The sequence below is a fragment of the Ursus americanus genome, chromosome 1 (genome assembly GCF_024610735.1).
Source record: "Ursus americanus isolate L20-20 chromosome 1, mUrsAme1.1.p, whole genome shotgun sequence".
Classification (NCBI taxonomy): Eukaryota; Metazoa; Chordata; class Mammalia; order Carnivora; family Ursidae; genus Ursus; species Ursus americanus.
This window is the reverse complement of record NC_142127.1, coordinates 84,954,257-84,977,196: the sequence shown is the minus strand read 5'-3', so window position 1 is coordinate 84,977,196 and position 22,940 is coordinate 84,954,257. Positions and strand designations below refer to the sequence as shown.

Below are 22,940 nucleotides of genomic sequence, written 5' to 3'. Positions count from 1 at the left end.
GTCTTATGACAATGTATTTCTGTGATGTTGGTCATTATTCTTATTCATTTCCATTTTTTTATTTGATCCTTTCTCTTTTTCTTGATGAGCCTGGCTAAAGGTGTATCAATTTTGCTTACCTTTCCAAAAAACCAGCTCCTGGTTTTATTGATCTTCTCTATTTTTTGGTCTCTATTTCATTCATTTCTGCTCTAATCTTTATTAATAATTACTTTCCTTCTACTGCTTTTAGGCTTTGTTTGTTCTTTTTTAGATCCTTTAGGTGTGAGGTTAGGTTGTGTAGTTGAGATTTTTCTTATTTCACGAAGTTTATTGCTATAAACTTCCCTCTTAGAACAGTTTTGCTGCATCCCAGAGATTTTGGACCCTTGTGTTTTCATTGTCATCTGTCTCCTTGTGTTTTTTATTTCATATTTAATATCTTGGTTGACACTTTCAATTGTTTAGTAGCATGTTATCTAGCCTCTATGTATTTTTGTTCTTTCCAGATTTTTTCTTGTGATTTCTAGTTTCATACCATGTAGCTAGGAAAGATGCATGATCTAATGTCAATCTTTTTAAACTTATTGAGACTTGTTTTGTGGCCTAACATGTGATCTATTCTGGAGAATGTTCCACATGCTCTTGAAAAGAATATGCATTCTACTGCTTAGAATTTAACAAAACAAAACATGAATGTAGGGGAAAGAAGAAAAAAAAGAGAGAGGGAGGCAAACTATATGAGACTCTTAACTGTAGAAAAGAAACTCAGGGTTGCTGGAAGGGAGGTAGGCAGGGGACGGGCTAAATGGGTGATGGGTATTAAGGAGGGCACTTGCTATAATGAGCACTGGATGTTATACGTAAGTGATGAATCACTAAATAACACTCCTGAAACTAATACTACACTATATGTTAATTAACTAAAATTTAAATTAAAATTTGAAATTAAAAAAAAAAAACTTAGAGAAACTGATAAAAATAAATTGTATCTATTAATAATACCCTGTGACAACAGGTGTAGATTAGGACTGCCTGGAATAAATGTGGATGCAGAGTGACTGATAATGTAGAAGAGGACAGGAAGATATTCCATCTAACAAAGAAGTATAAAAGGCCCTATGCCTGAGAGGGAGAAGAAGTAAGCATTCATATATGAGTAATCCATTTCACCTTTCAAGCTAAAAATCCAAGTGTGGCTGGTTGGGAAAAAAAGGACACAGAAAGTCAGATAATTCAAAGATTCTCCAAGTATAGACTAAACTTGCTCCCAGCTTCTTAGGGAATAATCTAGGAAAATTGACAGTCTCTTAAAAAGACCTTCATATTTTGCATTGTGCTGGAAAACCATAATATCCTTCAGGTGGTGCCTGGACATTGATTGAAGATAATAGGTCTGTGTAGATAGACCTTAAGTGGTTTCCAAATTGCCCACAGGTTGAATTAGCAGTGTAGGAAAATCAGAAGTCTCAACTTGTCTCAGTGAAGTACATGAAAACGTTACCATTTTAGCACTTAACCAGAAAAAGGAGGAGTCAGGATGATGAGGCTATAGATATTAAGGAACTCAGAGATGCTGTGACAGAAGCCATGGATTTAGCAAGGTATATCAGGTTCCCACTCAAAAGAACTACCTAGAACCATGTACCTCAACACCAGGAATATGACCATTTAAATAGTCACACTGCACTAGCAAGTGAAGGCCAAGCATGTAGGCTTCAAGCCATATGGATATATAAGTGCCCCTTGTTGTTGGAACCACCTGGGGAAGAATGAGAAGATGTGATTCAAAGACAAAAAATTAACACTGATACATTTTAGCTCAACAGTTAATATAGCATTCAGATACCATGCGTTAAACTCAAAGAAACTATTTTAACCCAGGAAGATCTGGATAGTCTTTAATAGCAGGTTCTTTTTTCTTTGTCTTCAGCAGAAGTAGGGGTTCAAAGATTAAAAAAAAAAAAAAACTTGCAGATAATACAATTCTTTGCTAATATGAACAACAGTGTATAAAATTCAACCCTGTCTCATACAGTGATTTAATTTTTTAAACAAGTTTCCACTTTTAGACACATATCAAACATAAGGCAAGTAATCTGATCTCTGTTTAATAGGTAAGAAAACAGATATATAAGTAAAATGACCTGAATGCTCATATGACTACTGTTCAGCCAGCTGGGACTCACACGTACACTCCCAATCTTTAGTTCTTCTAACTAAACCAGTGAGAAACAATCTGAAACTCAAAGAGTGTATGTGACCTAAATATGTTCTCAAAAAGGCCTTTGATCTAACCTCAGACATTCAACTCATATTAAAGATAGGGGAATTGATGGTCTTTTCAGGAAGATAACTTAGCCCTATTTACACATAAAATAAGTGTAGATCCAGTGTAGGACAGGTTGCAGATACAGAAATCAAAAATCAAGGGAGGAGTGTAAGCACTTGCTAGCATGGATTCCTGGAAGACCCTAGTGTCCTTTTTTTTTTCTTTTTTTAAAGATTTTATTTATTTATTTATTTGACAGAGAGAGAGAGAGCCAGCGAGAGAGGGACCACAAGCAGGGGGAGTAGGAGAGGAAGAAGCAGGCTCCCAGCAGAGGAGCCTGATGCGGTGCCTGGTCCCATAACGCCAGGATCACGCCCTGAGCTGAAGGCAGACGCTTAAGGACTGAGCCACCCAGGCGCCCCGACCCTAGTGTCCTTGAATAGTGAATCTCAGTCTGTGTGGTCTGTCAGAGGTGTCAAAGTATACATGATCTTTTGGGAATATATGGCCAGATCACAGATGGATTCCTCCCTGGAGAAGGATAATAGTGAGATAAGTATGTGACCAGGGAATAAAGAGAATAAGATGGATAGCAAAAGTCTAAGCAGGGTCTGTGGCAGGATAAGAAGCAGACACAACCTAAATCTAGCACGAAGTACTCCAAGAGTTGTGTCTTTTGTTGGGATACTGGGGAGAGGGGTTAGATGAAAAGGAGCAAGGAGATGAAATTCTGAAGGTTTGTCATATAATGCCATAAAAGTGTAAATTTTTATTAAACTCCTTTTATGCAATATTACCAATAATACAATTCAGACATTCAAGAATACAAAATTAAAATTCAAGCACAAAGAAGCATGAACACAAGTAATGTTTAGCATTTTAGTAGCTAAGAATTACACTCAAAAATGGGCAAAATACAACTTGATTAAAGCATGTCTTAACACTAAAATCATTCAAGGAAGAATAAAACCATCATGCAAGCTATTGTAGTTTCTGAAAGTTTGGCCAAAAATGAAAATTTACAGAAAACAATAAAAGAATGTTAAGCATAGTTGCACTTTTATATTTTCTAACAAACTGTTAGATACTTTTTAAGTGGCCCATAAACATTTTGTTTTACCTTTCTTGAATTATATACCAGAAGTTCCTCATCACTGTCCCAGGCCCATGCAAAAACCCCCAGGAAGAATGGAAAAGGGTGTTGACAGTAGAAATTATGGAAATTGAGTCCAAAACTAGAGGAGTCAAATATTCATATGGGGGTAAATTCCATATAAGTTTCACAATATTAAAAAAAGGCAGATCAATGTGGCTATACTTTATATATGAGAAATCTGAGTTCAAAGTGGTTAAGGCCCATGTTTACAGGTGTCAAAGTTAGCATTTAAACCCAAGTTTGGGGATACCTTGGTGGCTCAGTCTGTTAAGTGTCTGTCTTTACTCAGGTCATGATCCCAGGGTCCTGGGATCGAAACTCACATCAAGCTCCTTGCTCAGCAGGGAGCCTGTTTCTTCCTCTGCCTGCTGTTCCCCCCTACTTGTGCTCTCTCTTTCTCTCCCTCTGACAAGTAAATAAATAAAATCTAAAGAAAACCCCAAACAACAACAAAAGCCCATAAAAATAAATAAATAAACCCAAGTTTGACCTCAATGGCTGAGTTTTTTCCTCTAACTATACTTTATATCTCCTATAAATTTATGTTGTAATTAAATGTTTAGCTTTGTAATAATCTTTATAGGTTTAAAATAAACAAAATAATTTTTATGAATATTTCCAAATGAATCTTTTACAACATAACTGTTGAAAACCTTTCAAGATTTATCTCAGAAATAAAACCAATATTTCTACTTATATTATTAAAAAATAAATGGTTAAAATCATTTCAGGTGGTTTTGATGGCCTCTTTACCTGCCCAACTGCTCTGTCTCTTTCCAGAGAGGTCAGCATTTTCTGCTTCAGTAACGCGTGATGCTTCTCATGTAACACCCTGATAGCTGGTTCATACGATGCATAATGTAACTTTAACCTATGAAAAATAAAGGGCATCTTAAAGGGTAATTGAGTTAAATCAGTGATTTCCATCTAACATCTAAACCCTTCTCTCTCTCCTCTCTCTTTTTGCAGTCAAATAAAAATGAATAACCATATAAAGGTCAACATAATAAGCCAAGAATTGCCAGAAATACTACCTGGTATGCTACTTCCCTAAACATGGTAGAAACGAGGAAGACAGATTTCTTTTGAGTTAACTAGTTTTCTATTTCCTACCAACAGTTTTGTTATATTCAAGCACGTAGTGAGATTGCTATTCACTGCGAGAAAAACTTGCAGTTTCTTTAATCAATTCAGAAACAATTGTCAAAAAGACAACGGCTGCAAACAATGGAAGATTAAACAGAAAGAGTGTCATTCACATCAAAATAAAGGATGGTCTTGAAAACAAGTTTGATTAACTTGTATTAAGAAAATTAAGTATAAAAATATTTCATTATCTTATGGGAGAAATAATTCAACTCAACATATAAGCACCTTTAAGAAACTGTTTTATTTGAAAATGCCTTCAAAATATATTTTTTTTTACCTTTTTTACTTAAGTGTAATTTACCTGGAATAAAACATACAGAGCTTAAATGTTATAGTTCAGAGTTTTCAGAAATATGCATGCCCAGGTAGTCCACATTATTATCAAAATATAGAGCATTTCTAATGCCTCAGGAGATTCTAGAACTTCATATATTTGGAATCACAGAATATGTTCTCTTATGTAACAACCAACATCACAGAAATACAAACAATTTTAAGAGATTATGAAAAACTATATGCCAACAAATTGGATAACCTGGAAGAAATGGATAAATTCCTAGAAACAAACTGTGAAAACTGAAACAGGAAGAAGTAGAAAATTTGAACATACTGATAACCAGCAAAGAAACTGAATCAATAATCAAAAAACTCCCAAAAAGCAAAAGCCCAGGACAGATGGCTTCCTAGGCAAATTCTCCTAAACATTTCAAGAAAAGTTAATACCTATTCTTCTCAAACTATTACAAAAAATAGAAAAGGAAGGAAAACTTCCAAATTCATTCCATGAGGCCAGAAACTGACTTCTTTCACTCAGCATGTTTTTTAGATTCTTCCAGGCTGTTGTGTATATCAGTAACTCATTTCTTTTTATTGTGAGTCATATTCCCTTGTATGTATATTCTACCATGTGTTTATTCAAAAATTCTGCTGATGAAGAACTGATTTGTTTTTAACTTGGGGCCATTATGAATAAGGTTACTATGAACATTCTTACACAAAGTCATAGAAGATATTTTTTGGTTCTCTTTCTCTTAGAAAAAATACCTAGGAGTTGAATTGCTGGGTTCTAATTTATACTTCCAACAGCAATATATGACAGCCTTGGTTACTCTACCTCTCTGGCAACATTTGGTGATTAGTCTATCTAGTCTTGTCAATTTTATTATCAACTTAATCAGTTTTATTATGTTTTCAAACCAACATATGATTTCATTTATTTTTGTATATTTGTTCATTTTTCTTTATCCCTTTGCTAGCTTATTGGTTTCTGATCTTTTTATTATTTCTTTTTCTTTCTCTGCATTTAATTGGGGTTTTTTTTTGAGCATCTAAGGTACAAGATTATATTATTAGCATAAAATTTTCTTCTCTAATATAAACATTTAAAACTATCAATTTAAAAAAATAAAAAAATTAAACTATCAATTTTATCTTAAGCACTGCTTTGGCTGCATCCCACTATTTTTAATATGCTGCATCTTCAGCCATTCATATCGAAATACTTTCTCACTTCCTTCTTTGACTCATGGACTACTTAGAACTATGTTACTTAATTGCCAAATATTTGGGAATTTTCCAGAGAGCTTTTTGTCATTGATTTTTAATTTAATTTGGTTGTGGTCAGAGAATGTATTTTGTATGACATCAATTCTTTGAAATATATAGAGACTTGTTTTATGGCTGAGCATACAACCTATTTTGTGCACATGAAAAGTCCAAAGTAGAATTCAAGAAATGTCAATTACATTCAATTAATTGATGCCTTATTCTATAGACTTAAGAGACTTTTTGCCTATTTTTCTAATAATTGCTAAAAGAGGAATGCTAAAATCTCCAATTGTAACTGTAGAAATATCTATTTTTATGTTTTATCAGATTTTGCTTCATATATTTTGAAGCTCTTATATTAAAGGCATGCATATTATGATGTCCTGATAAATTGACTCTTTTTTATCTTATTGAAATGGCCTTTTTTTCTCTGATTCTCAGGATGACCCTGAGATGTTGTTTCTGTATCCTTTCTCTTTAGGCCGGTAGGCATGCAGAGGTGGCTCTCTTTCCCTAGAGAGAGCTAACACCTTAGCTGTGCTGCAAACTGCAGTAGAGGTATCTTCCCCAAAAGGTAAATGATGCTCTCCTGAAGTCGGCCCTACCTCTCTCCTAACTGCCTAGCTAATGGTTTGGTAAGGGAGAAAAGAAAATATACATCCAAACTGCTGTAAGAATTAATCATATATGAGCAAGAACCAAAAAGCACCCCAGAGACTAGATTTTGAGATGCTAAAAAGGGCTATAACCTAAGACTGGATAAACAATAATTTACTTAAGATGCTGGATTTTACAAGTACTGAAACAAGTACTCTAGTAGACGTAATAAAATAATAAATAAAATAAATATAATTTATTTATAAATTAAATAAATTAATTAAATAAATTAAATAAAAATAAAATAAAATAAAAGTCACTGCTGAGGTGACTCTTAGAAACTTAGAAAAAGTGATAGGCTAACACTCAGAAAAGTGAAAATGTCTTGAGTTGCCCTACTGACAAAGAGTAGAAAAGAAACTCTATAACACCACAGCAATTATACACTGTGATGACAACCCCCATTCTTCCACAAAATTACCTATACCATTTACTTGTGTGACTATGTACTGGGAAAAGATATTTTAAGAAGTTATTATTAATATCCACAAACCCAGAGTGACATATCACAGCCCCTACGTTAGAAAGGGATTTACAGAGGCCAGAGAATAAGTAGCATCATGGCTAAGGTCTGGCTCAAAGTGGGCTTATTTGGTCCATGTACCTACCCAATGATCAATCCCAGATTCCTTGAATAAATAATTTTAAGTGATATATGAGGCAGCTGGAGTTCAGAAAGTCAAAGTTGAGAAAGTCACTCCAATATCTTCTTCTGACATAGGATAGACTACTTGAAATTGCCTCACAGGCACAATTCTGTTAATTTTTTTAGTCTTTTTTTTTTTTTTTTTTTTGGTCTGAGGTTCTGTAAACTCTTTTCAGCTTCTTTCCTTAGTGAATTTTTTGTTGCAAATACGTTTTTCAGTTTGAGAACTTCTATTTGGTTCTGTTTATAGTTCCCATTTCACTTCTGCTATTTCCCAACTGTTCACTCATTATATTATTTTCTTTAAAATTCTAAATATTTCATAAGAGCTGTTTTAAAGTCTTCATCTACTAATTCCATTATTTCTGTCATTTCTGGGTCTATTTCTACTTTTTCCTGGATGTGGGACACATTTTCCTGCTTCTATATATGTTATATATATTATCATATGTTGGACATATATTTATCTGAACTTTGTTCTCTTCCTTTAAAGTTTTGTTCTGGCAGACAGTTAATTTACTGATGAGCAGTTTTCAAAGCTTACTTTTAATCTTTTATTAAGGCAAGTTTAAAGTAGTTCCTTCTCTAGGGCTAGAATAGCTCTGCTCCTATGCCATGGTTTATCAAGATTCTTTTTTTTTTTTTAAGATTGTGTTTATTTATTGGAGAGAGTGAGAGAAAGAGAGTATGAGTGGGGTGGGGTAGAGGGAGAAGCAGGCTCCCCACCGAGCGGGGAGCCTGATGTGGGGCTCGATCCCAAGACCCTGGGATCATGACCTGAGCTGAAGACAGACACTTAACTGACCGAGTCACCCAGGTTTATCAACGGTCTTAACTGAATGAGGTTCCTCCACTGTAGCGGGTCAGAACTCCTTTATCTGCAAACTCTGAAATCTCCATTTAGTTCCCAGTTTCCGAGCAGCATCATTCTCTCGCTATTCCACAACTTAGTACTTGGTCAAAGATTAAAGGGAACTACTACAAATATTTCTTAAATCCCTTTCATGCACCTCCCACCTTTTGTGTATCCTATCCCACAAATTCCAGTTCCCTTGGCATCCCTGAGATCAGATCTCTGCCTCATCAGTTAATCAAGACTACTGTGCTCTATGTTCTACTTTGTTACACTATTGTCTGAATAGTACTTCTGGGCCAAAACCTGAGGTGATCATGCCGCTCACGTTGAATGGTTCCCTTCTCTTAAGCATCACAGTCCTACTCTGCCAATTTTCTAACATCAGAAAAAAACAGCTGCCAAAAATTTTATTCAGCTTTGTAGTTCATTACAGTTGAAGAGCTCATCTATTACCAGCTGGAAAGCTAGTTCTATACCAGTTACTCTGACATGGCTGCAAGCAGAAGAACATACAAATAATTTTAAATGTTTTTCTATTAAAAAAAATAAGAGGACACCTGGGTGGTTCAGTCAGTTAAGCCTGACTTCGACTCAGGTCATGATCTCGGCATCCTGGAATGGAGCTCCAAGTCAGGCTCTATGCTCATCAGGGAGTCTGTTCGTCCTCCCCCAATCCCTTTCCTCTCCTCCCCCACTTGTATGGCTCTCTCTCAAATAAAAAAAAAAAATCTTTAAAAAAATAAAATGAGTCCTTGTTTTGCACAGTATTTTCATGAAAGTATAAAAGTCATTGATTTGTAAAGTCATATTTATCTTAACATAATTTATTATTATACCTCACTGCTGAAAGCAATAAAACCTAAGCTAAACTAAAGTTACATACACATTTGATATATATATAATGTGTATTAAAATTCAACCATATTCAGCAAAGCATGAGAGAGTAATAAGACAAGAATGTAAGTAGTATGTACAGTTCTATCCCCCATTCCTTTTAATGTGCTTAACATATATACACTTTGCTCTTTACCACACACTTCCATGAATATTATATTTTATAAACTCATATTCAGGTACAGAGTTATATACACAAAACAATGTGTACTGTAATTTGTGGACAAAGGAAGGATTGTTATTATTGATGGAACAATTTTTCCTGTATTTACTAATTTTACCATCTAATTCATTCATGGGCTATGACTTGATAATACTCTATCCCAAGAATTAGCATCATGTAGAACACCACTAGAATATAACAAGGAAAAAATATTCAAAAAAAACTTCTGTTGGCAAGGATACAGAGAAACATGAACCCTCTTACACTGATGGTGCAAATGCAAACTGGTGCAGCCATTCTGGAAAACAGTATGGAGGTTCCTCAAAAAGTTAAAAATAGAACTACCTTATGACCTAGCAATTACACTACTAGATATTTACCTAAAGGATACAAAAATACTGATTCTAAGGGGCACATGCACCCCGATGTTTATAGCAGCACCATCAACAACAGCCAAATTATGGAAAGAGCCCAAATGTTCATCAACTGGTGAATGGATAAAGATGTGTTGTGTGCGCGCGCACAACACACAAACGCACACAAATGGAATATCACTCAGCCTCAAAAAGAATGAAATCTTGACATTTGCAACAACGTGGATGGAACTGGAGTGTATTATGCTAAGCAAAATAAGTCAATCAGAGAAGGACAAATACCATAGGACTTCATTCATATGGAATTTAAGAAACAGAACAGATGAACATAGGGGAAGGGGGAAAAAAGAGAGAGGGAGGAAACCATAAGAGACTCTTAACTATAGAAAACAAACTGACATTTGCTGGAGGGGAGTTAGGCTAAATGGATGATGGATATTAAGGAGGACGCTTGTTGTGATGAGCACTGGGTGTTATATATAAGTGATGAATCACTAAATTCTACTCCTAAAACCAATATCACACTATATGTTAACTAACTAGAATTAAAATAAAAACTTGAAACAAACAAAAACCTTCTGTTTAGTCAGTCTGAAAGAGTGTGTCTGTTTTGTAAGTTCCATAAGTAGCTCATAATTCATCTGCTTATAAGTTCTAACTTTTGATATTGATAATTCTGAAAATAAGTAAATTCATAAGATACTCATGTTAAATGAGAACTACTATAAAGCTGATAGGTAAAATCAACTAAGTATTCACTTATTTAAACAATTTACAGAAAAAATTAAGACTGATGTTTTGTAGTTTACAGTGAAAGGAATATAGATATATAACTGAAATATTTGGGTAAAATATTAACATAGAGAACTTAGACTCTAATTTAGCCTCGCATGAAAACCACTCTTTCCTTATACTTGATTTATTATGCAATGGTATAACTATCAGACAAGGTGTTCACCAGTGATTAACTTCATCTCTAGTTTTTTTGTGACTCTGATGATATCATTGAAACTTTGTTTTAGGTCCTTAGAAACACAAGTGATTCAGTCAAATGGTTAAATGGAGACATTATTCTTAATGATTAAATGTGGAAATAAAGGCTAGCTGAATACACGAATGTTAATTATATTACAGTGTAACGTGGATTTCTTCATCAGGACCCCTAAAGATTACAAAAATTATAATCCGAAAATGCTGAATTTTTACATGAAATGAATTACAATAGCATTCCCTTTAAACATACTAGGAAATTTAACAAGTATGATACATTTTTAAACATGGGCTAGAGACGCAAGAAAAAAAAAAACAATTTAAAAAACTCAAACAATTTACTAAAGAGTAGAATACCCAAGCAGCAACAGTGAACAATCATCATATTTCAGCTGCCACAACTGGATACAAACGTGTTCTTAAACTGTTTTGTACCCAAGTAACTGAAGTACTGAAACCTGTTTGAATTAGCACAGATAGTGGGAATAGAGTCAAACCTGTGATCTTTTCCATGAAAGAATGTGCTGTGATTCAAACTCACTTACTGTATGTGTGTGTGCATACACACACAAACTATTAAAATACCTCTGGGCTTTTCATCTGGGTAAATGGGTGGCTCACCCTATTATTTATCTTTGGACAAGAAAAAGCTTAGCTGGGGCGCCTGGGTGGCTCAGTCGTTAAGCGTCTGCCTTCAGCTCAGGGCGTGATCCCAAAGTCCTAGGATCGAGCCCCACATCAGGCTCTTCCGCTGGGAGCCTGCTTCTTCCTCTCCCACTCCCCCTGCTTGTGTTCCCTCTGTCACTGGCTGTCTCTCTCTAATAAATAAATAAAATCTTTAAAAAAAAAGGAAACAAAAAGCTTAGCAACCTTTAAAGGACTTCTACATGACCAGTAGGAACCACAGGCCCCTATAGTGTCCTGAGTGTAGAACAATTCCCAAATTTAAAGAATGTATTTTTTTTTTAAGATTTTATTTATTTGACAAAGAGAGACAGCGAGAGAGAGAACATAAGCAAGGGGTGTGTGAGAGGGAGAAGCAGGCTTCTCGCCGAGCAGGGAACCAGGCGCCCCTAAATCATGTGTTTTAAAACAAAATACAATATACAGTTCTGAAAGACCTGTATAAAAATGCAAAAGGGAAATCTAGATAAAGTAGTATATATTCAACATACACTTTCCATGTTATGGTATATGCAAAAAAATTACCATGTATTATGTTCAATGTACTGTATCAAGTATTTATACATATTGATCCAAAATATATTATCAACATTGTTAAGGATAAGAAACAAAACACAGTGGACATCTAAAGGTTAAGTGGTGAAGCCAGGCTTCCAATGTTTACAAGACACCAAAATCCAAGGTCCTTCCATTATACTGTACTACTTCTCAGTTACTGTTTAAGTTAAAAGGGTAACAAATCATTTTGAACATTTCTTCTGAATTTCTCTGGACTGAGAACAATTTTATGAACCAAAAAATGCAAACCAAAATATTAGACCAAAAGAACTGGTTAATGTCAAAGAATAAACATTCTCAAGATCCTTTTTTTTAAGTTAATGCAATGTCCCTCTAAATGGTGCTTTATTCCTACAGACACTTAATTTAAGAAAAGTAAGAAAAACTCCAGTTTCTACAATTTATTAAGTTTAAGTACATTGATTCTGAAGCTTCATGGAACTGCTATAATTTAGAAATCATAATAGCCACAATAACCATAATCACCTACAGAAAAAGCAACTGTCATTACCATCCCTAAACTGTGTTGTCCCATACAGTAGCTATAGCTAAATGTGGCTTTTTAAATTTAAACTTAATTAAATAAAATTAGAAATGGGGTGCCTAGCTTGCACAGTCAGTTACGCATTTGCTTTCCGCTCAGGTCATGATCCCAGAGTCTTGGGATCAAGTCCCACGTTGGGCTCTCTGCTCAGCGGGGAGCCTGCTTCTCCCTCTCTCTCTGCCTGCCATTCCCCCTACTTGTGCTCTTTCTGTCAAATAAATAAAATCTTAAATAAATAAATAAATAAATAAATAAAATTAGAAATCTTATCCCTTAGTTATGCTAGTCACATGGCCAGTGTTTAACAGCACATGTGACTTAGTAGCTATTGTATTAGACAGTACACATATAGAATATTTACAACATCACAGAAAGTTCTATTGGACAGCACTGCCCTAGAACAAATAAAGGAAAATTTTCGTTAAGGATTATAAATTATTTTCTTGGTTTTTGTTTTATTTTGAGGGGTAGTTTCTTTCTTCAATTTGGAAGTAGGAGAGGAAGGGAGGAGGAAAAATCAAACTGAGTAATATTTTTTAAATGATTTCTAAAAACCTTTGCATAAATCCAAGGTCATTCGGTACATACACCCCCTCCACCTCACCCTTGTCAAGCAGCCTTTGCAATTATTCTCTATGCATACAATATGGTGAATATGCCATATTCCTTCATGACTTGGTGCCTTGGCACAGTATATACTGCCTGTCCAGAACACCCTGCTCCCTCTCCCTCTGTTAACTTATACTTCAGAATTCCTCTAGAAATAGGTCCCTGAAACCCTCTCAGTTCCCAGTCCGGTTAGGGTGACCACCCTTAGTTGGCACAGCAACAATGCAGAATATTTCAGTTTAACTCCTCCCCTATCACACATCCTAGTAGTCTCTGGGAACCTTGACAGCAAGGGCCTAAACTTACTTATCTTTGTATTTCAAACACATAGTATAGTCTGGCATACAGTAAATACTCAATAAATGTTGAATGATTATTTTACCTCAAACCTTCTGCCATAGCCAAGTTACTTAACATTAATTAAATAACTCTTTAATAAATATGGCAACAAATATTAGCAGCTTACCCTTTGAGGTCATTAATTAATTTGTTTTTTTCCTGGACTATTCGCTTATGGTGCATTCGGTGAAAATCACGTTCTTTTTGAGTTTTCAGCAGATCTTCTCTAGCCTTGCTGAAAATAATAATTTTAAAAATCACTGCTAATTCCAGAAAAGCATTTGACAAAGTACAACATCTATTCATGATAAAAACCCTTAACAAAGTATGTTTAAAGGGAACGTAACTCAACATAATAAAGGTCATATATGAAAAATCCACAGCTAATATCAACCAAATTGGGAAAAAACTGAGAGCTTTTCGTATGTGGTAAGGAACAAGACCGGGTGTCCACTCTCACCACTTTTATTCAACATTGTATTTTAAGTCCTAGCCACAGCAATCAGAAAACAAAAAGAAATAAAAGGCACTCGAATCGGCAGGGAAGAAGTCAAATTTTCAATATTTGCAGATGACATAATATTCTAGATAAAAAACCCCAAAGACTCCACCAAAAAACTGCTAGAACCAGTAGATGAATTCAGTAAAGTCACAGGATACAAAATCAACGTACAGAAATTTGTTGCATTTGTATACACCAATAATGAAGCAGCAGAAAAACAAATTAAGGAATCAATCTCATTTACAATTGCACTAAAACCATAAGATACTTAGGAATAAACCTAACCAAAGAGGTGAAAGATCTGTACTCTGAAAACCATAAAACACTGATGAAAGAAACTGAAGATGACACAAAGAAATGGAAAGACATTCCATGCGTTCATGGATTGGAAGAACAAGTATTAAAATGTCTACCAAAGCAATCTACACATTTAATACAATACCCATCAAAATACCAATAGCATTTGTCACAGAGCTAGAATAAACAATCCTAAAACTTATATAGAACCACAAAAGAAAACAAATAGCCAAAGCAACCTTGAAAAAGAAAAGCAAAGCTGGAGGCATCACAATTCTGGACTTCTTATATTACAAAGCTGTTGTAATCCGAACTATGGTACTGGCACAAAAATAGACACACAGATCAATGAAAGAGAATAGAAACCTCAGAAATGAACCGACAACCAAATGGTCAATTAATCTTCCACAATGCAGGAAAGAATATCCAATGGGAAAGAGACCGTCTCTTTAACAAACGGTGCTGGGAAAAGTTGACAGCAACGTGCAAAAGAATGAAACTGGACCACTTTCTTACACCATACACAAAAATAAATTCAAAATGGATGAAAGGCTTAAAAGTGAAACCTGAAATCATAAAAATCCTAGAGGAGAACACAGGCAGTAACCTCTTTGACATTGGCCATAGTGACTTTTTTCTAGATATGTCTCCTGAGGCAAGGGAAACAAAAGCAAAAATAAACTATAGGGACTTCATCAAAATAAAAAGCTTCTGCACAGTGAAGGAAACAATCAACAAAACTAAAAGGCAGGGGGCGCCTGGGTGGCACAGTAGTTAAGCGTCTGCCTTCGGCTCAGGGCGTGATCCCAGCGTTATGGGATCAAGCCCCACATCAGGCTCTTCTGCTATGAGCCTGCTTCTTCCTCTCCCACTCCCCCTGCTTGTGTTCCCTCTCTCGCTGGCTGTCTCTATCTCTGTCAAATAAATAAATAAAATCTTTAAAAAAAAAAACTAAAAGGCAATCTTCAGAATGGGAGAAGATATTTGCAAATGATACATCTGATAAATTAGTATCCAAAATATATAAAGAATTTATACAACTCAACACCCAAGAAACTAATAATCCAGTTAAAAAATGGGCAGAAGACATGAATAGACATTTTTCCAAAGAAGATACACAGATGGCCAACAGACACAAGAAAAGATTCTCAACATCACTGATCATCAGGGCAACGTGAACCAAAACTACACTGAGATATCACTTCACATCTGTCAGAATGGCTAAAATCAACAATATAAGAAACAACAGGTGTTGGCAAGGATATGGAGAAAGGGGAACCCTCTTGTACTGTTGGTGGGAATGCAAACTGGAGCAGCCACTCTGTAAAACAATATGGAGAACCTCAAAAAGTTAAAAATAGAACTACCCTACAATCCATCAATTGGACTATTAGGTATTTACCTAATGAATACAAAACACTAATTGAAAGGGACACATGCCCCGTGATGTTTATATAGCAGCATTATCTACGATAGTCAAATTATGGAAACAGCCCAAACATCCATTTATTGATGAATGGTTACAGACAATGTGATACATATATGCAATGGAATATTACTCAGCCCTAAAAAAAAAAAAAAGAATGAAATCTTACCATTTGCAACAACATGGATGGAGCTAGAGAATATCATGTTAGGTGAAATAGAGAAAGACAAAATACCATATGATTTCAATCACATGTGGACTCTAAGAAATAAAACAAAGGAGCAAAGGGAAAAAAAGAGAGACTCTTAACTATAAAGATCAAACAGATGATTACCAGACAAGAGATGGGTGAGGGGATGGGTTAAATAGGTGACAGGAATTAAGGAGCGCATTTGTCGTGATGAGAACCAGAAGTTGTATGGAAGTGCTGAATCACTGTATTGTAGACCTGAAAACTAACATTATACTGTACGTTAGCTGACTGGAATTTAAATAAAAACTTTTTTTAAATCACTCCTTATTCCTTTCCAAAAAAAAGTAATCAGTTCAAATACAGTACTGAACAATTCTAAAGATAATTTAAAAAAAAAAGATTCCATTATAATTCACATTGAAGGATTCTAAGCAACATAGTGCCTATGGGGTTGGGAGATGAATGGCCACTACCTATAGCTTCAAAAATATTCATTCACAATTCACTGAAGTAAAAGGAAATTAAATATATGCTGCCAAAATAATTTATAATCCATCTACTTCCAAAACGAGTTTGTTTACAAAGTTGACATACTTAAAACAGGATAATTCAAAATAATTATAAAGGAAAAGACATACAAAATTTAATTCTGAATTTGCTTGAATATATGGTTAAAATACAATGTATTGGGTTACTTAGTTCTGATAATTGTGAAAAAGAAAGCATATATGTTCCGGGAAACCCAGATTTTATTCTGGTAATGCACATGAGAAATATGTACCACCTGTAGATCATATTAGTAGAATAATTGGTAACTTGATGAGAAAGTTTCTTCTGTATCGGTGTTGTAATACAGAAGCATTCTTCAACTGGATATACCTTCTGCATACCCCTGATAGAAAACAAACAAGGGTATTCTTTCTAAGCCTAGGCTGCGGGTAAAAAGTTAATGGGAATGTTTCACCTACGTCCACAATATATTAGTTTCAACATAATAATGTAAAATATAATTATAATGAAAAAGTAGCTATGTAACAGTCTTAGTTAACTGACAAAGTGCTACTGCATTGAGACACCCATATTCTGAAAAATGCGTGCACTGAATTCAGGTGCTTACATCACATAAGAGGTCACAGTGGAATAAATCTGCTTCTCTGTATCACAGAATTTCAAAATACAAATTCACATAAAAATAAGTGCAAAAAATATATATTTCTGCATGAAGAGCTATGTCAAAGCAATCCCCGAGGATTGGAATGCTGCCAAAGAAACAGGATGAGGTTAGGTTTTCAGACCCCTGATGGGGCATATTGTGATCAGTGAGACTTCTTACTGCAAGATCAAGCCCCATGCGGCATATGGTGAAAATGTCTCATCCATTCTTCCAAGTTTCTTTCTTCCGGTCTCCTCAAATAGTCAAACCTCCTGCATTTTTTAACGTGAACTTTTTTTGGACATGTTCTTTATTTTACTGCCAATGTTGCACTTTTTTTAAAAAAGGAAAGCCCAAGTTATATCTCTTTGGAAATGTGAACAAAGCCTAAATCTTCAACACTCAATATTCCATTTTTTTAGTGTATTCTGAATATATGTATTTAGTTGTAGTTCCTCATTATTAAAAAGACTAATATAGCACATTTGTCTAAGCAGCAGACATTCAATTGAATCCTTTAAGGCTGAAAATGTACATAGATATCCTTCCAGACAGGAAATGATAACATATCAAGTTTATAATAAAAACAATTTTAATAATAAAAAAGTTGTAGTTTTTATCACAAGTATATAAACAACAGGTCACAATCCTCAAAGGCTACTACCACCATCTAACCCTCAATTTCATTTCAAGGCAACAAATTTGAAGGTACAAGAAATGGTTGCCTGAAATATTCACTCTTGAAAAATCATCTGAGGAATATGCCAATTACGAGATGAACAAACAATGTATTCTGTCCAGGTCTTAACCCTAATGAAGATGGGCCAAAAATGAGGGAATCCCTCTGCCACCATGTGCCTAATGAATAGTGAGTGAAGAGGAAGACAGACTTTAAGTAGAGTGATTTAAAAAGATAAGAGGCTGAGTTGATATTTTGTTGTGAAAACACAAGAATACCACCAGAATTCTCATTCATTTTTAAAGTGGTTTACATACCTTCTTGCACATAAAAATACTCAATAAATGTTACTGTTATCATCACATCACTATTATTTAGCATAGCAGAACAGATATATTCAATTTCTCTAAAACAGATATACTCAATTTCTCTAACAGCTTGATTTATTTACCTAAAATAGGGGGCATGCCAGTAGATAAATATCCTCTAATGGACAAAAATATCAGGATACATGCTTATTAGTAACACTGTAAAACTTTATAAAAGTATTTAAACTTCTATGAACATCTATTTTGAGTCTACTAAAGCTGTCTTACTTTCAACAACTTGATGAGTTATATAAATGAGCTAATGTTTTCTCTTATCTGAAATGTAAATCCATAATAGGTTAAAAAAAAAACTTAGAAAAATAATGTCGCAAAGTTTCTTAAGCAGAACTACAAATGTGCAGCAGTGCATCAGCTCCCTCTTTAAATATACGTTTACAGGCCTATTTGTACTTATCCCAGGAAAGAAAGCATAGGAATTGATTGAAGTATTAGACCTTAATACTTCAATCTGACCATTAAATTGGTTTTCAGGGACTTGCTATTTGCACAAATGAAGTCTACTCAGTAAAACAATTTAGATTCATTTCATGGTGATGCTTCTGTTACGACCTTCCTGCTGCCCATATGATTAATAAAAAGAAAATAAAACTTGTACTAAAAAATAAAATTTACAATATTCATATAAGCAATTAACATTTTAAACTATACAATATTTTTTATTAATACAGCATCTTCGTGATTTAAAAACAAACCTACTAAGACACCAGAGATTCTACTTAAGTACAATGAAGTAAAAGTTATTCAACGAAGCATTCAATTTAGATTTGTTTATCATAAAGAACATACTTCCTACATGCTTTTTCTTAATGAGATGGCAGAATGACTAATTTCCCCACTTCAGAAAACCAACATACCAAAATCTGCAATTAAAGTATAAAATATTAAAATACTCATATTTTTATATTATACAAGCACTGTCCCCAAAACTCCATGTTTCAAAATATGAATGTGATTTAATAGTGTGCTCTTAAAAATTATTTATAAATGAATGCCCCCAGTAAAATAATTTTGTTAACTGAAAAGTTTTAGCTAAGTATTTTACGTAACCACTTTATTTTTTTTTTTAAAGATTTTATTTATTTATTTGACAGAGATAGAGACAGTCAGCGAAAGAGGGAACACAAGCAGGGGGAGTGGGAGAGGAAGAAGCAGGCTCACAGCAGAGGAGCCTGATGTGGGGCTTGATCCCATAACGCTGGGATCACGCTCTGAGCCAAAGGCAGACGCTTAACCGCTGTGCCACCCAGGCGCCCCTACGTAACCACTTTATAATAGATTTATTGGGTTATTTTATGATTTGGCAAAAGGAAGCATACAAATATTTTCTTGCTTATTTGCACCAAAGTAGGCCATCTTTGTCATGTATTTTTCTCATGCACAAACAAAAATCAAAGTAACTTCTGGTGACAGTCTTACACAATCACCAATTATTTCACTGTTTCAACTGGTTAAAATGAATTCATTTAACTCATTAATATTAATATTGGAATAACTGTTGGATAGCCAAAATGGGTTCAATCATATTCAAGGAAAACTTTCCTTATATACTTAACCAAAAAAGAGAGGGATATACCCATGTCCAGAAAAAAATACCTTCTTAATTTAACAAGCAATTACCTAAACACTAAACCATAAAATTTTATGGGCCTCATTATTATCTTTATTTCCACAGTGTTTGTTTCTGAAAGTCATTAAATTAAATGGGTCTTCAGAAAAGCTGGATACTCTTTGACCTTCTACAAAAGTTAATTTTGTAAGTGAAGTTAGGGCTGCTTAGGAAAACACCTAAATTTTCCTCAATATTAATTGCTTTTTAATTTTAGTCTTTATGTCCATACTTTCTGGCAGAAGATTTAAAAAATTCATTATTTTTAAAATGGTACATTTTCATCTTCTAATTAGCAATCCTAGTCAGTTTTTATTTTCTGTCAAACCTTCAGTACACTCAATAAAACTTTTCTGGTCTGATTATATTTCTTTAATGTAGAAGCCCAGCAAAGGACAACAATACTCTAAATGAGGCAATACTTAACTTTATGGAAAATTGTTAAAAATTCAATTATAAAGGGAAAATGATGCCTACTCCAAAGGGATGGTATAAAAGGGGCAAAATCATCAATTAATTACTCTAAAAATTATTAAAAGCTTAATTAAAAAGCCAAAATGTTAATAACACACATTCACTTAAGCCCCTCCTACTCATCAGAGGTAGGCCCTGGGGTTATGTTGAGCACAAGATACTCCCATTATATAAAGCTCACAAAATAACAACAAAATATATACATTAGATAATTAGATGGAAAGGTATAAATTTCAAGCTCCTTCATAAATACATAGTATTAAATTAAGGATAATCTAAATAAATGGAGGGATATACCATGAAATAGAAGACTAAAATTTATGAATACATCAATCCTTAAAAATATATATGTATATGTAAATATATGTACACACACACACACTCTTCCCAAATGATATTATAAATTCAACTCAATCTCAAACCCCTACCTTTCTATAGAAATTGACGAAGTGACTCTAAAATTTATATGGAAATACAAAGGACCCAGAATAGCCAAACTATCTTTAAAGAACAACAAAGCTATAGAACTAACACTACCTGACTTCAAGAACTTACCTAAAGCTACAGTAATCAACAGTGTGATACTAGAATAAAGACAAACACACAGATTAATGGAACAAAATAGAGTCTAGAAATAGACCCACAATTATACGGTCAAATGATTTTCAATAAAAATTTCAAGGAAATTCAATGATGGATGAAATTTTTTTAAGAATGGTGCTAGAACAATTGGATATTCCTTTAGAAAAGAAAATTAATCTCTAGCTCCTACCTTACACCATATACAAAAATGAGTGATAGATATAGGCTGAAATAAAAATTCTTAATCTTTAAAGGTTTTAGAAGAGAACATAGACTAATATCTCCAAGACCAGGAGTGGGCAACAGTATCTCAGACAAAATATCGAAAGCAATACTATTAAAAAAAATTAATTAGACTTCATCAAAATTTAAGACTTCTGCTCACCCAAAGACACCATAAAGAAATTGAAGAGTGAAGCTATAAGCAGGGAGAAAATATTCGCAAAGTCCTGACAAAAGATTTATATCCATAATATGTAAAGAACTCTTACAACTCAACAGTAAGAGAAACAATCCAACCAAAAATGGGCAGGACTTACACAGAAAATAAGAGAAATGAACAGCCAATAAGTACATACATACACACGCACACACACACACACACACACACACACACACAATTTTCAATGCATATCAAAACCACAACAAGCTGCTACTATACAATTACTAAAATGGCTAAAATGAAAAACACTAACAACACTCAACGTTGGTGACAATGTAGAACTAGAACTTTCATAGACCTCTACTGAGAATGTAAAATGCCCCAACTGTTGGAAAATGGACTGTGAATTTCTTATAAATACACACTGACCCTTTGGTCCAGTAATTCCACTCCTAAGATTTAACCAAAAGAAAGAAGACACATTCCCACAAGAAGACTTATACACAAATCTTCATAGTAGTATTACTCATTAGGAACCATATTTGAAAACAATCCAATAGAAAAATAAACAAAATGTGACATACACTATACAACAGAATACTACATAGCAATAAAGAGGAATAACTGATAAATTCAAAAATCATAGATATATTTTACAGTTTATGCTGAATGTAAAATGTCAAACACAAAGAAATGTACATTCTGTGATTTCATTTATGAAGTTCTTAAATAGGTAAACTGATCAAATACCAGAAAACTGATATATCAGAACACTGATTGCAGGGGCAGAGATGCCTAAGAAGGGACATAGGAATTTCTGGATAAACAGAAATGTTTACATTAAGATGGGTATAGAAGTGACAAGACTTTATCTGTTTGTCAAAATTATGTATAACTCAATAAAAGAACTATAAATACATTATACTTAGTGGATGTAGGGTAGGGTATGGGTGGGGGTAGAGATGAAATGGCAGAAACATGGTCAAGTGTTGAAACTGATAGGCCCATGCGGTTCATTATTCTATTTTGTTTACTTTCTAAATCCTTGATATTTTTTTCAGAATTAGGTTAATATATGTAAACAATATATTGCTAAGTACCTGTCTTTTGGAAAAAAAATACTACTTTTGGTGTTTATTCAGTGTTGCTGCTATTACTAATAATAAAGTTGACAACAATAATGATGATGATGCTATTCTACCTACTTAATATATATTGTATACCAGGTATTATGTTCATTATCCTATGATAGGTAAGTCAAGCACAATCGTTGCCTTCATCAAGTTCTCAGGAGTATAGAGAATATTAATAAGGAAATAAAATATAAACTTATAAACCAGAAACTAGTGAATGTCATGAAAGGAAAAAAGGGTGCTGTAATACAGAATACTGGTTTAATCTTTATTGAGCACTCACCATGTGACAGACATTGTGCTAAACACTTTAAAATGATTCCCCTCAAGGACAGATAATATCAACCCACTTACATATGAGGAAACTGAGTAATAATTGTATTATTATATCTAGTTAAAGGTAGAGCATCATGTAATTGTGTTGCTCTCCACAATACCTGACCTGGTATCAATGTCTGCTCTAAATTAAAGTTTGAGTGGGGTTTGTAATGCTGAGTTTGATAACAGGAGATATTGTTCTTTCAAGAATCTAACTCTTCAGAAAAAGTTTGTTTAACTTCATTATTATGCTGTAACCGGATAAGTCAACCTACAAGAAAGTTATGCAGGATATAATGTATTCCATATTTCCATCGTGTCCCTCCATCCAGTCTATTTTCCAACAAAAACAAGCTCACATTATGCTTTTCTTCAAAATTATCCATTG

General features: G+C 34.1%; 1 protein-coding gene across 1 annotated transcript in view; it reads right to left on the bottom strand.

The window, feature by feature from the left end:
* The window catches only part of SPAG16 (sperm associated antigen 16), a 920,765-nt gene that overhangs the window by 872,782 nt on the left and 25,043 nt on the right, over positions 1–22,940 (bottom strand). Inside the window, exons 6-7 of the mRNA XM_045806664.2 lie at positions 13,546–13,653; positions 4,161–4,278 (exon numbers count right to left, since the gene is read on the bottom strand). Coding sequence (XP_045662620.2) covers positions 4,161–4,278; positions 13,546–13,653 — 226 coding nt within the window. The remainder of the gene's footprint in view (positions 1–4,160; positions 4,279–13,545; positions 13,654–22,940) is intronic.